We start from the raw sequence: 11206 nt of genomic DNA, 5'->3' as shown, positions 1-11206 counted from the left end.
GAGAGAGAGAGAGAGAGAGAGCAGTTTCTGGCTGTTTTCAGTTGTTATGCTAAGCTAAACTAAGCTTAGCTGGATAATGAACACAGATATGGTGTTAGAGCTCTTTCAGTCTGTTCATCTAAATTTTAACAAGAAAGTGTTAACTATTAATCTAATGTTGCACTCAGATTTTTGATTCAAACAAATTTTAATCTTCCAGGATGTCCTTCAGTGAATTCTTGAAGCAGTTTTCTCGGTTAGAGATCTGTAACTTGACCCCTGACGCTCTGAGTGAGGACAGCCTCAGCCACTGGAACACCATAAAGTTCTACGGCGCTTGGAGGAGAGGCAGCACAGCTGGAGGCTGCAGGAACCATCCCAGTGAGTCCCAGAAAAAATGCCTTTCATGTATAAGTGTACACACTGATATAGATAATATTACCAATTGTGTAATTAAGTTTTAGCACATACAGGTTTTGTAATGTTGCTCTGACTATGAAACAGGCTAACATAAATGTGCCATCTTGTGTAGACACGTTTTGGATCAACCCGCAGTATAAAATCACGCTGCTGGAGGAGGATGATGACCCAGACGATAATGAGGTGGCATGCAGTTTTTTAGTGGCTCTCATGCAGAAGGACCGCCGCAGATTTCGGCGCCAAGGTCAGGACATGCACACCATTGGCTTCGCTCTTTATGAGGTGAGAACAGAAATGAATGTATTGTCCCTTTGCCCCTCTCATGGTTTATTTACATATACACACTATATCACAAATTTTGCCTCAGCTCATTTATATTAACATTTTCACTTATCTTCTTTTGTGCAGATTCCAGATGAGGTAAGCAGAGCATCAAATACTACCACTGTTTATTTAACCAAAGAATATAGAATACAGTCATAACTTGCATATCCTTATTGTCAGTGTGTTGTGTTTTAGCCCATTAACTATAACATATGTATATTTTACAGCACTGCTGATCATGTGCAAGTTCTCTCCCTTCCAGGCAGTCATTGTCCTCATCTCACATTTTCACATTGTATGAAAATCAGCTTACACAAACTTGACACTTGCAACTTGATTGAAATATTCAATCAGTCACATCTGTCACACTTAATTATCTTGTTACAGTTTTTCTCAGTGGCTTTGGTGCATTTCATAGTCAGCTTTATTGGCCAGGTCTGTTGGACATGCGAGGAATTTGACTGGGTTACAGTGGCTCTCAGTGTGAGTGTACAATGTTCTTCCATAAAGCAATGAGTAGACAATTAAACAAGGTAAGACAGAGAACAAAAAAGAAAAGAAATTATTAGGAAAATAAAGTACTTATTGAGAAATATACATACACAGATGCAGTTTTTCAGGTGGATATATACAAAGGTATATTTTCAAGGATGTCATTCTGTTATATAGTCATAGGTTAAGTGTTCGTCAGTGTGATGGCTTGGGGATAGAAACGGTCCTTGTGTCTGGTTGTTTTGGTGTACAGTGACCTGTAGCGCCACCCAGAAGGGAGGAGTTTAAACAGTTTGTGTCCAGGGTGTGAGGGGTCTGCAGAAATCTTCTTTGTACAGGTCCTCCAAGGAGGGCAGACTGGCACGATGATTTTTGGTGTAGTCCTAACTGTCTGCTGGAGTCTGTTCCTCTCCTGTTTGGTTGCTGAGCCAAACCAGACAGTGATGGAAGAGCAGAGAACATACTTGATGATTCCTCTGTAGAACTGTAGCAGCTCCTGGGGCAGGTCGAACTTCCTGAGCTGGTGCAGGAAGTACACGCACCATCTTGGTGATGGTGCTGATGTCTGATCATCCTTGATATTTCCACATGTAAGAGCATTTCTCCAAACAGTTTGTACAAACAGCACCACATGATGGATTACCTGCAAAAGTGCATCACTTGCTCAAAATCCTTAGTTTATCTCGCAAAAATAAATACTTGTGTCACTGAGCATGTCAGTGCATCAGAATGACAAGTCCTTGTGTCAAAGTTCATATGAACATGGCAGTCAGAATGCTTAGTCATGTTGTCAGTATAACTGTGTACTCTGGAAGGATTCTTTGTAAACTATGGCACAGGTTTTGATAACATTGATTTAATATGCACAAGGCCACACTTTTTCTGTACGGCAAATATCAGTTTCAGCAGTACACAGTTTCACATTACCCTGGGTGGGAGATTTGTTGAGAAAGATTGGACAGATTCACATTTACTTTTACTGTCATTGTGATACAGAGAAGAAGTGTTTTTATAGCACTGTGGGGCACAAAGAAAAAAAAATGTTAGACATGTAAACGCCCCGTTGACAGAACGTTTGTTCTCCCAACACTTGGCTGCTATCGACCAGTCTCAGCCATTGTATGGCCAGGATTGACAATATGGTCCACAAGTGTGGCCCTTACTTCACTGGGAACATGCTTATGCCCTTTGCCACTTCTGCCCTTTCCTCTGTTTCCCCCTACCCTTCCACCACACAGCCCTATTCCTCTTCTTCCTAGAAGTTGACGCTGTTCCTTTCATAGTTTTTTGTTGTTGTCAGAAACTAACACTGTGTTGTGCTGTATGCTTGCCAATTGAAGGTTCATGAGATATACCTCTGGGCTATTTTACAGTAGAGAACTGGTCGATCTAACACTTCACACATTCCCCTTAGTCAGTGAAAGTCAGTATTCACCTAAGAGCAATTCAACAAATTCCAACACATTTGCAAAAACAGTAGTCTAATAGAGCTGTATAGAAATATGTCTGACAGAGACTAAAGACAACTAGTTCACCCATTTTGCTTGTAATAACTTCTGCAGTGAACTAATGACTAGTTGTTTTGGGAGATCAGACTGTTCAACAGAGAACCATGTAATACATTCTGATCAACATGACATGAACAACTGATCATGTAAGAAACAGTAGAAAATTGTACATGATCATCTGCATGAATGTCCCAAAGAATTTGTAATTGCTAATATGAGAAAGTGCTGATATGATGCACATAAGTGACTGGATGATGTGGAACAAGTAGTTTTGAGAATTTCATTTATGATCTGGGAAATGTACAAAGGAAACTGAGAAAAACTGTAAATGTATCCACATATTTAAGAATATTTTATAAATGATATTGTGAAGTTAACAATACAAGCAGATTTGGTTCATTGTGATGGATGAGCTGTTTTAAATCATTGAAAGTTTCTTTCCACCCCATATGAAAGTTGGTTTTCATTGAAATACAATCAGAAGTCAATAAATAATTAATAAAATGGTCAGTAGTAATGTAAAGTACATATGATTTCAGTGAAATGGATGTAAAAACATGCAGATGCATCTCAACCCAAGTATTGTTTCCTGCTGCCCTTAGTACAGAGGCTGCCAGAATGTCCATTTGAAGAAAAATTTCTTTTTGAGCCATTCATCGTGTGCTCGCTCTGAGACCTTCATTAATCTGCGTGAGGTGAGCACGCGGCTGCGTCTGCCCCCTGGAGAGTACCTCATCGTCCCCTCCACCTTTGAACCCAGTCAAGAGGCTGACTTTGTCCTCAGAGTCTTCACAGAGAAACAATCAGCAACAGAGTATGTATCTTTTACATGTGATTGTAATGTCAGCCTATGTATTTGTAATGTGTAGAGAAGAACATCTCATACTGATATTTGTGTCCATCGCAGGGAACTGGATGATGAAATCTCTGCCGATTTAGGAGATGATGTATGTATAGGTGATACTGTAGGATAAAAGAATATGTTACGTAATACACAATAGGAATACTATTGAATAAATCTGTGCCTTTTTTTTGTTTTCTTACAGGAGGAAATAACTGAAGACGACATTGATGACTCCTTTAGGTCCATGTTCACTCAGCTAGCAGGAGAGGTAGGTTCTGAACAACAGATATGGATTTGTACTTACTAACACTATCACTGTTATAAAATACAGCAACACGGAAGATGTAATTGTAGTATTATTGTGGTACGGTATTACCAGTGGTATTTTGCATAATTTCTCCCTTGTTATAGAATAAGAATAAACTAACTTACTTGAACTTCTGCAGATTTTGATTTTTGGCCTCTGCTTTTGCAGGACATGGAGATTTCTATTCGCGAACTTAGGACCATTCTAAACAGAGTTATCACTCGGCGTAAGTTTTCGATTTATTTAACAATACATAGCTCCTGAAAGGTTTACATATTTATAATACATCTTTTATTGCAGTATGGGATTCCACTGTAGAGTGTACACCATACATTTATCAGCCAGCCTTTTTGTAACCGAGTTAGTGTTGGCCAGACTGTTTCAAGTGAGCGTTTTCTTTTTGCTGTTTCAGACAAAGATCTGAAGACTGATGGTTTCAGTATGGAATCATGTAGGACCATGGTCAACTTGATGGATGTATCCTCTTGAGTTGTCAGGCATGAATAGGTTAAAAACTTTTACATTGATTTTATTACAAAGAAAAACTCATGCTAGTGATTGTCTATGTGTAGCTTCACCCCTTAACATGATGTTTATCAGAAAGATGGTAGTGCCCGTTTAGGGTTGGTGGAGTTTCAGATTCTCTGGAATAAGATCCGCAAATGGCTGGTAAGAATGGGTAAAATAATATTAATGTGAAATGGATATCGTGCACACTTATCTCCTAATATTTATATTGACATTTCTGCCTCTGTGTCTCAGGTCATTTTTAGACAGTTTGACCTTGACAAGTCAGGGGCCATGAGCTCATATGAGATGCGCCTCGCTGTGGAGGCGGCAGGTAATATGCTCCCAAGTATTATTTCCACATTCACGTACAGTACATTCACTCACAGATGAGAAGTGCAGTCTTTTTTAATTGTTTTTGTGTTCCTTTGTAGGGTTTAAACTGAATAACACACTGCATCAGATTTTAGTTGCTCGGTATGCGGAGAACGAGATGATTGACTTTGATAACTTCATCTGCTGCATAGTCAAGCTTGAAGCCATGTTTAGTGAGTAATATTGCTATATACGTTTTTAGAAATAAATGTTTGTACCATATTAGGTATGAATGCAGTAGGATAATAGCACCACTGACAAGATTTCAAATTTTTTTACCAGGGTCTTTCCAACAATTGGACACGGAGGGATCAGGCGTGGCTGAAATGAATCTCACACAGGTGTGTTGTTTAAAAAAAAAAAAAAAAAAAGAGTTTCTGTACATTGTGTCACTCTTTTCTGTGCGTCTGACTTTATGTCTTGCATTGCTAGTGGCTTTACATGACAATGTGTGGGTAAAGTGGACCATCTTCATTGGAGTATAGTGGTATAGTGTCTGCAGAGTGCCATGAACATGGAGCCCTGAAGACCTCTCAGCCTTAGTGACCCTCTGATTTACTAACACATCCCACCTCAGTATAATGTAGGAAGAGTGTTACAGAAAATTGAAGTCCAACCAGGCTTAGTGTCTCCTGACTGAATTTTAGAAGCTATGCAATCCTACACTATGACAGTCACTGTGCCACATACATTTGTAACCTCTGTAAAAGCAGCATGGTTCTGTGCATGACAAATCACTTGCTGGAGTGCATATTGTGATAGTTCATTTTATATTTGTTTTGCTGTCACTATGAATAAGGATAAGTCTGACTTCTTCCTACTCCATTCAAGCATGTACTAGGAATAAGCAAATTGATATTGGATTATGGGTAAAATTATGTGTGTTGTCATATCAACTGTTTTTACATGCTTGAAAGAATAAATCAAATCAAATCAATAAACTAATATATTTTGTGAAGAACAAACATAGATGGGTTTTAATTATGTCAATGTAGTACTTTAGTTCTTAATTTTCTAATCATGCTGTATTTTTCCCATTTTTCCTAATTTTATAACAAAAAATATTGCTATTGCACCTATAGATGGCAGTACAGACCTAATCTAACGCCAGTGTTTTTTTTTTTCCTCTTTCGCACTTGGTACTAAAGTTGAAGTGTTTTATATATTACATATATATTTTTTTAGTTGAAGTCATGTGGCTGACCTTTTAATTTCACTTGCTTTTATTTTGTACCGGATTTTAGTTAGTGATAAATACATGATACTAGTTAACTTTGAATGCCTTATACACGACAGTATAAACAGCTATTGTGAATGTATGTTGTGACTTCAATAAAGATTTCTTTCATGATTTATGCTTTCTTTGTTCACTGTGTGGGTTGGATTCACATTTGGCTGCTCACACTGCACCAGAAACTCCTAATGTATGTGTTTAAAGGTTCTATTTATTGTAAGAATGGAGAGGTATCAAAAAAATGTCAAATATGACTTCATAGACCCTGGTCTATTATATACATTAGGTAGTAACAGAATACTGTATTAAGAGCAACTGTGACAAGGTGTATGCTCATTTAGGGTTTAATGAAGACAACATATACAAGCATAACATATTTGTATACTCCCCAGGTGATGTGAAACACTTTCAATATCACAAATCACAAGTGAATAATGTTATTAAACAAATGAACTTGCAATTGCTAACACTTTAGAGAAGTCCCCCGCCTTTTCACGCAGATGTGTGGGTATAGGGACCCTAATCCTTGTTCCTGTAGGGTTCCCATTGTCTTCAATCAGAACAACATTGTTTGAATCAAAGCGTGGATTCATGCGATCCCCAGGCATTTTATGTCCAACGATAAGGGCTTTCTTCTTCTGCCCTTTGATAGCAAGCAACACTCTATCGCCAACCTTTCCTACGCCATTCTTGGTGTAGACATGGATCACTCTTGGTGGACGGTGATATGGAGTATTTCCAAGAGAGCTGTTATCCACTACACGCACTCTTGTCATTTTCTGAATTGCTGTCACAACAGCGGACACACTGTCAAAACAAAGAGTAAATGGGTCATCTTCAAAATACAGGACCTGCTGGGCCATTACTAAATATCAGTGGTCATGTATTCATGTGGCCGGCTGGGATTGGCTCCAGCAGCACCGTGACCCTGATAGAGAATGAGATGAGATGTATTCATGTGGATGTTAAATGTCAAGCTTTTAAGTCAACAGAGTTGCTATTATCAGTATACAATGCAAACATCACCTTAAAATGACAAAAAACAACAATAAAAGAAGGTATGCATGACACACACACAGTGTAAAATCATGGTCAGCAGGTTGGTTTATCTTGCATATAATTCTGTTAGATCCTCTCCAGAAATGTTTGAAGAAGCTCAGGACTCTAGAGGTTAAGTAATAATTTGTGTACTTTTCAAAAACAATGATTATTACTGTTAGCCTATTATAAACAAGTTAAAATTATTGAAAGAATATCTACTCCCCTTTTACTGAATAATGCAAAGTCTACAAATAATCGAGTGTGCTTACACACTGTAAAAAAAAAAAGAAAGAAACTTGTAGTGATTTCATAAATTCATGCTGGTACATCCACGTCTTTAACTCAGATTTCCCCTACAGCACATAAATGTGAAAACAACAGTTTCAGTGTCAAAAATTTTCACAATGAAGGTCAAGCATCCATTTGAAGTTACATTTTACTAAATGTTGAGTCTAAGGGTGCTTGAATACTTGACTGAGATGCACTGGAGCATGTCAGTGCTCAATCAACGACTGTCCTTAGCTAATATAAATAAATACAAGTATCAAATTAACCCAACCACATCTAAGTTACTTAATGTGTTACTTGCTAATTGACGAGTCTTGAAGGTCATAATTTGGGTTATAAATTTTAACAGAAAAACCTCTCACCTAAAGGGCCTCTGATGAGTTATGAACGAAGTATCTACGAGAAGCCCAGTAAGTGCTCTTGAAAGATGGTGGAAAGCCATGGTTACAGCGAATACCCTATCAGCTAGAGAGAGAAATCATACATGGTTAGCAGCTAAAGCTAAAAGGTCTGCTAATTGTAGCGCTGATAATAGCTAAAAACACATGGTGAGCGGAAAAAGTCACAACAACGGAACAAAAAAAATCAATGGCTTATAGCATAATAAAATAAATATAGGAATATCTATATTAAAAGCATCAAACTCTAAGTATAAAACATCTCTCTTGCTAACATTACCTTTCTACCTCGCTCCATGCAAACGTCAATAGCGTGTCGTCAGAAACACGCGACACGTTTTCGTTCCAAGCTAGCTGAGAAACCAAATGTTTAACATATGAGAAATAAACATTCCTCGCTGCAATTAATAATGTCTTCTTTGGTTTATTAATTGCTGGTAAGGGTCAACCGTTTGTGCTTGTACAAACAAAAATACCTAAAGAAACTGCAGTAAAGGCTACCGTCAATAGTTAGGTTTTTTAATTACATTGCTGTACGTCATAGAAACGCGCAGGAGAAAATGTAGAAATGTGGATCATAGAAACTACACAACGAGGACTTCAGCCCCAGTTTGTGACATGAGAGTCACAAGCTAGGGCTACGAGAACTCTAGAAAGATTTAGGCTAGGGGTGATAATTGAGTGTCGTCTCTCTATACAGTCCTCTTCTATTTAGTTATGCGGTGGGTTCGACTCCGGTTGGACTAGTTAGGTTAGCATTGGTTGTCCAACCGGCTGGCACACACAAACATAGCAGTTAAGACGTCTGTTATTTAGTGATGGGTGAATAATGCCCTTTGCCCTTTGTGTCAAAAACCAAACAAACTACAAACCTTGGGGCCTCAAAGCAGGCATAATCACACCTGATGGTTTGCAAACGTCTGTTCTTCAAGACAGGGACTTAAGTTCTGAGGCACTTCACTGATTTTAATGTTATTGTCTTATATGTGTGCAATAAATCCCCGAGAGGTCCACGTGCTATTATTACATTTGTAATACAATATAACATATTGAATATTAAAAATGATTGTACTAGTGTAGTAACGGTAAGTGGCACTGGTGCGTTTCAACATCATGACTGATATTTATGTATAATTTCATATGAGTCGTAGTGCGATGTGCCATGGGAATTAAATGTATAAAATTACTGATTACATAATGCTTGGTGTCAGATGAGAATTTTGCCATACCTTGGACTGTCTACTGGTTACAATATTGATGCATCACATAGTGGAGCTGCAACTATTCCAAACTAAGTGCTGTGTTTTCTGCGGTACTAGTCACGTTGGAAACTCGGGCGTGATGAGTCACGTGACACTCCTCATTTGATACTTCGTCACAGTGGTTCATAGGAGGGAAACAAACCTTGGAGTTTTAGTGTCATCGGCTCATCTCTTTCCACCATTACTCACAGCTAGACAGTTTGACCGACTAGCTCGATCTCTGTAGTTTTTGTGTTGTGGCCAGGGAGGTTCAGCGAATTTTAATTTAATGCCGACAGTTGTTAAATAACCTTCACCTGTTATTTGCTACATCGAGGTTAGCTAACGTCACCTTTAATGCTGACTGCTGATTTACCTCGCATTAGCTAAGTGTGACAGCTTCTGCCTCTGCTGCGTATCAAAGCACGGTAAGTTGTTTTTGTTATTAATTTACTTTGTATTTATTGGTATTTCTCGGCGTGCTTTGACTTTTCCCTGCTGTTGCGGCAGCTAACCCGTTTGCTACTTTGCTGTCAGAACAATAAACAAGTAAACCCATCCTGGCACCATTAGAGTTAGCTAACTGAGCCAACCTTATTGAGCTCCACCAACAGCAAGTTACGGTCAACAGTAATGTCAGCTAGCTAGCTAGTTTTCATAACTGATGCAAGTTAATTGTATTAAGCAAAGGCAGGTTTGATCATTGTGAGAATTCTTGATCTCTTTTTAAAGTAGCTAAATCGGACAGTCATGATTGTTTCATTATTTGCCATGCTCCAGCCACAGTCCCTAGATTAGGTTTGCCTGCCAACGTTACTGATCATATTCAGCTATTCATTTTGAGCATGAACAGAAGAGTAATTTTAAGATGTTCTCCTCAGTTTGCACTTTAATAATGTTTGGCTGCCTGCTATTGTTAATTACTAGGGCACTAGAATAGGTTTTGACATGCCTTTAGCAGCCATCAAACCACGATGAAGCGCCTGTCAGTGAATGCAGCGCAGTTTACCTTTTACCAGTAACTGTCAACAGCTTCTATCAGTACAGCATTACTCAACTTCTGTCGTTAGACAGTTATGTTACGAATTGAGTGATCAATCTTATTGATTGATGACTACTCATAGCTTGGCTAACAGTTAATGCTTTTCCTTGTGTATGGCCTATAAAGGGATAAACATGAGCTAGCAGCAAGCAGTTTTTCAGCTGTACTGTGATCTGATAACATAAATAATATTGATGGGAAGTGCCAATCACTCATAATTCTGCTCGTATCAGTTTCATAGTCTCACAACCATGACTTCTTATCAAATGCTGAGGGCATTAATGCTTTTCCTACATGAATTGAACATTTTTATTTTTGGATTAATGAATATTTGATTTGATTTGATTTATTCTTTCAAGCATGTAAAACAGTTGATATGACAACACACATAATTTTACACATAATCCAATATCAATTTGCTTATACCTAGTACATGCTTGAATGGAGTAGGAAGAATATGTCTGCACTTAAATTATTCCATAGTTTTACCCCACTTATGGAAATACAAAATCTTTTTTTGGTTGTACGTATAGCATTAATTTTTTAATTTAACTGACCCCTTAAATTGTATCCCCCTTCCCTTTCATTAAATAGTTTTTGAATTCCACCAGGTAATAAATTGTTCCTGGCTTTATACATAAACACTGCAGTCTTATATCCCACTAAATCAAAAAGTTTTAACAATTTAGACTGTATGAAAGCTACATTGGTGTGATCCCTATACCCCATCTTATGCACAATTCTTATCGCTCTTTTTTGTAATATATACAATGGTTGAAGTGAGCTTTTGTATGTATTTCCCCAGTTTTCAACGCCATACTCTAAGTATGGTAGAATCAATGAGGAATACAAAATGCGTAGTGCTTTCCTGTCCAAAATATATCTAACCCTTGCCAATATCGATATATTTTTTGCTATTTTGTTGTGGACGTATCTGCTATGCGATTTCCAGGAGAATTTGTCATCAACTATGACACCTAGAAATTTAATTTCATGTACTCGTTCTATATTAGCTCCCCCAATTTTCAATTGAAGTTCATTGTCTAGTCTGCGATTCCCAAATACCATAAATTTAGTTTTATCCAAATTCAGAGATAGTAAATTACTATCACACCATTTCTTTATCTTCTCAAGTTTCTGTGAAACCCGTCCAGAGAGTTGCTGTAGGTTTTCACCCGATGCCCATACGGTAGTGTCATCAGCAAA

At 38.0% G+C, this 11206-nt stretch overlaps 3 protein-coding genes across 7 annotated transcripts in view; 2 read left to right on the top strand and 1 right to left on the bottom strand.

The window, feature by feature from the left end:
* capn1a (calpain 1, (mu/I) large subunit a) overlaps positions 1 to 5592 on the top strand; it is a 10617-nt gene extending 5025 nt beyond the window's left edge. For all 3 annotated transcript variants that reach the window (XM_020602521.1, XM_020602531.1, XM_020602540.1), the window contains 13 exons: positions 200 to 360; positions 512 to 681; positions 808 to 819; positions 3326 to 3537; positions 3631 to 3670; positions 3770 to 3835; positions 4043 to 4100; positions 4287 to 4351; positions 4475 to 4543; positions 4637 to 4715; positions 4816 to 4929; positions 5039 to 5097; positions 5189 to 5592. In XM_020602521.1, the coding sequence (XP_020458177.1) occupies positions 200 to 360; positions 512 to 681; positions 808 to 819; positions 3326 to 3537; positions 3631 to 3670; positions 3770 to 3835; positions 4043 to 4100; positions 4287 to 4351; positions 4475 to 4543; positions 4637 to 4715; positions 4816 to 4929; positions 5039 to 5097; positions 5189 to 5215 (1132 nt within the window). In that variant the 3' untranslated portion in view covers positions 5216 to 5592. The remainder of the gene's footprint in view (positions 1 to 199; positions 361 to 511; positions 682 to 807; positions 820 to 3325; positions 3538 to 3630; positions 3671 to 3769; positions 3836 to 4042; positions 4101 to 4286; positions 4352 to 4474; positions 4544 to 4636; positions 4716 to 4815; positions 4930 to 5038; positions 5098 to 5188) is intronic.
* Positions 5593 to 6299: 707 nt separating this feature from the next.
* On the bottom strand, positions 6300 to 8340 carry mrpl14 (mitochondrial ribosomal protein L14). Its single transcript, XM_020602169.1, has 3 exons — positions 7998 to 8340; positions 7682 to 7784; positions 6300 to 6797 (listed from the first exon to the last, which is right to left on the bottom strand). The coding sequence occupies exons 2-3, from the start codon at positions 7759 to 7761 to the stop codon at positions 6431 to 6433; spliced, it is 447 nt and encodes a 148-aa protein (XP_020457825.1). The 5' UTR covers positions 7762 to 7784; positions 7998 to 8340; the 3' UTR covers positions 6300 to 6430.
* Positions 8341 to 9011: 671 nt separating this feature from the next.
* Positions 9012 to 11206, top strand: part of LOC109959399 (CSC1-like protein 2) — a 22915-nt gene continuing 20720 nt past the window's right edge. Inside the window, exon 1 of one of the 3 annotated variants that reach the window (XM_020598723.1) lies at positions 9012 to 9386. The gene's annotated coding sequence lies outside the window, so the exon portion shown is untranslated. The remainder of the gene's footprint in view (positions 9387 to 11206) is intronic. The other 2 variants (XM_020598714.1, XM_020598732.1) reach the window with 2 other exon arrangements.

Source organism: Monopterus albus, unplaced genomic scaffold, assembly GCF_001952655.1.
Source record: "Monopterus albus unplaced genomic scaffold, M_albus_1.0 scaffold3.1, whole genome shotgun sequence".
Taxonomy (NCBI): domain Eukaryota; kingdom Metazoa; phylum Chordata; class Actinopteri; order Synbranchiformes; family Synbranchidae; genus Monopterus; species Monopterus albus.
The sequence above is the reverse complement of the archived record's forward strand: the minus strand, read 5'-3'. Positions and strand labels throughout refer to the sequence as shown.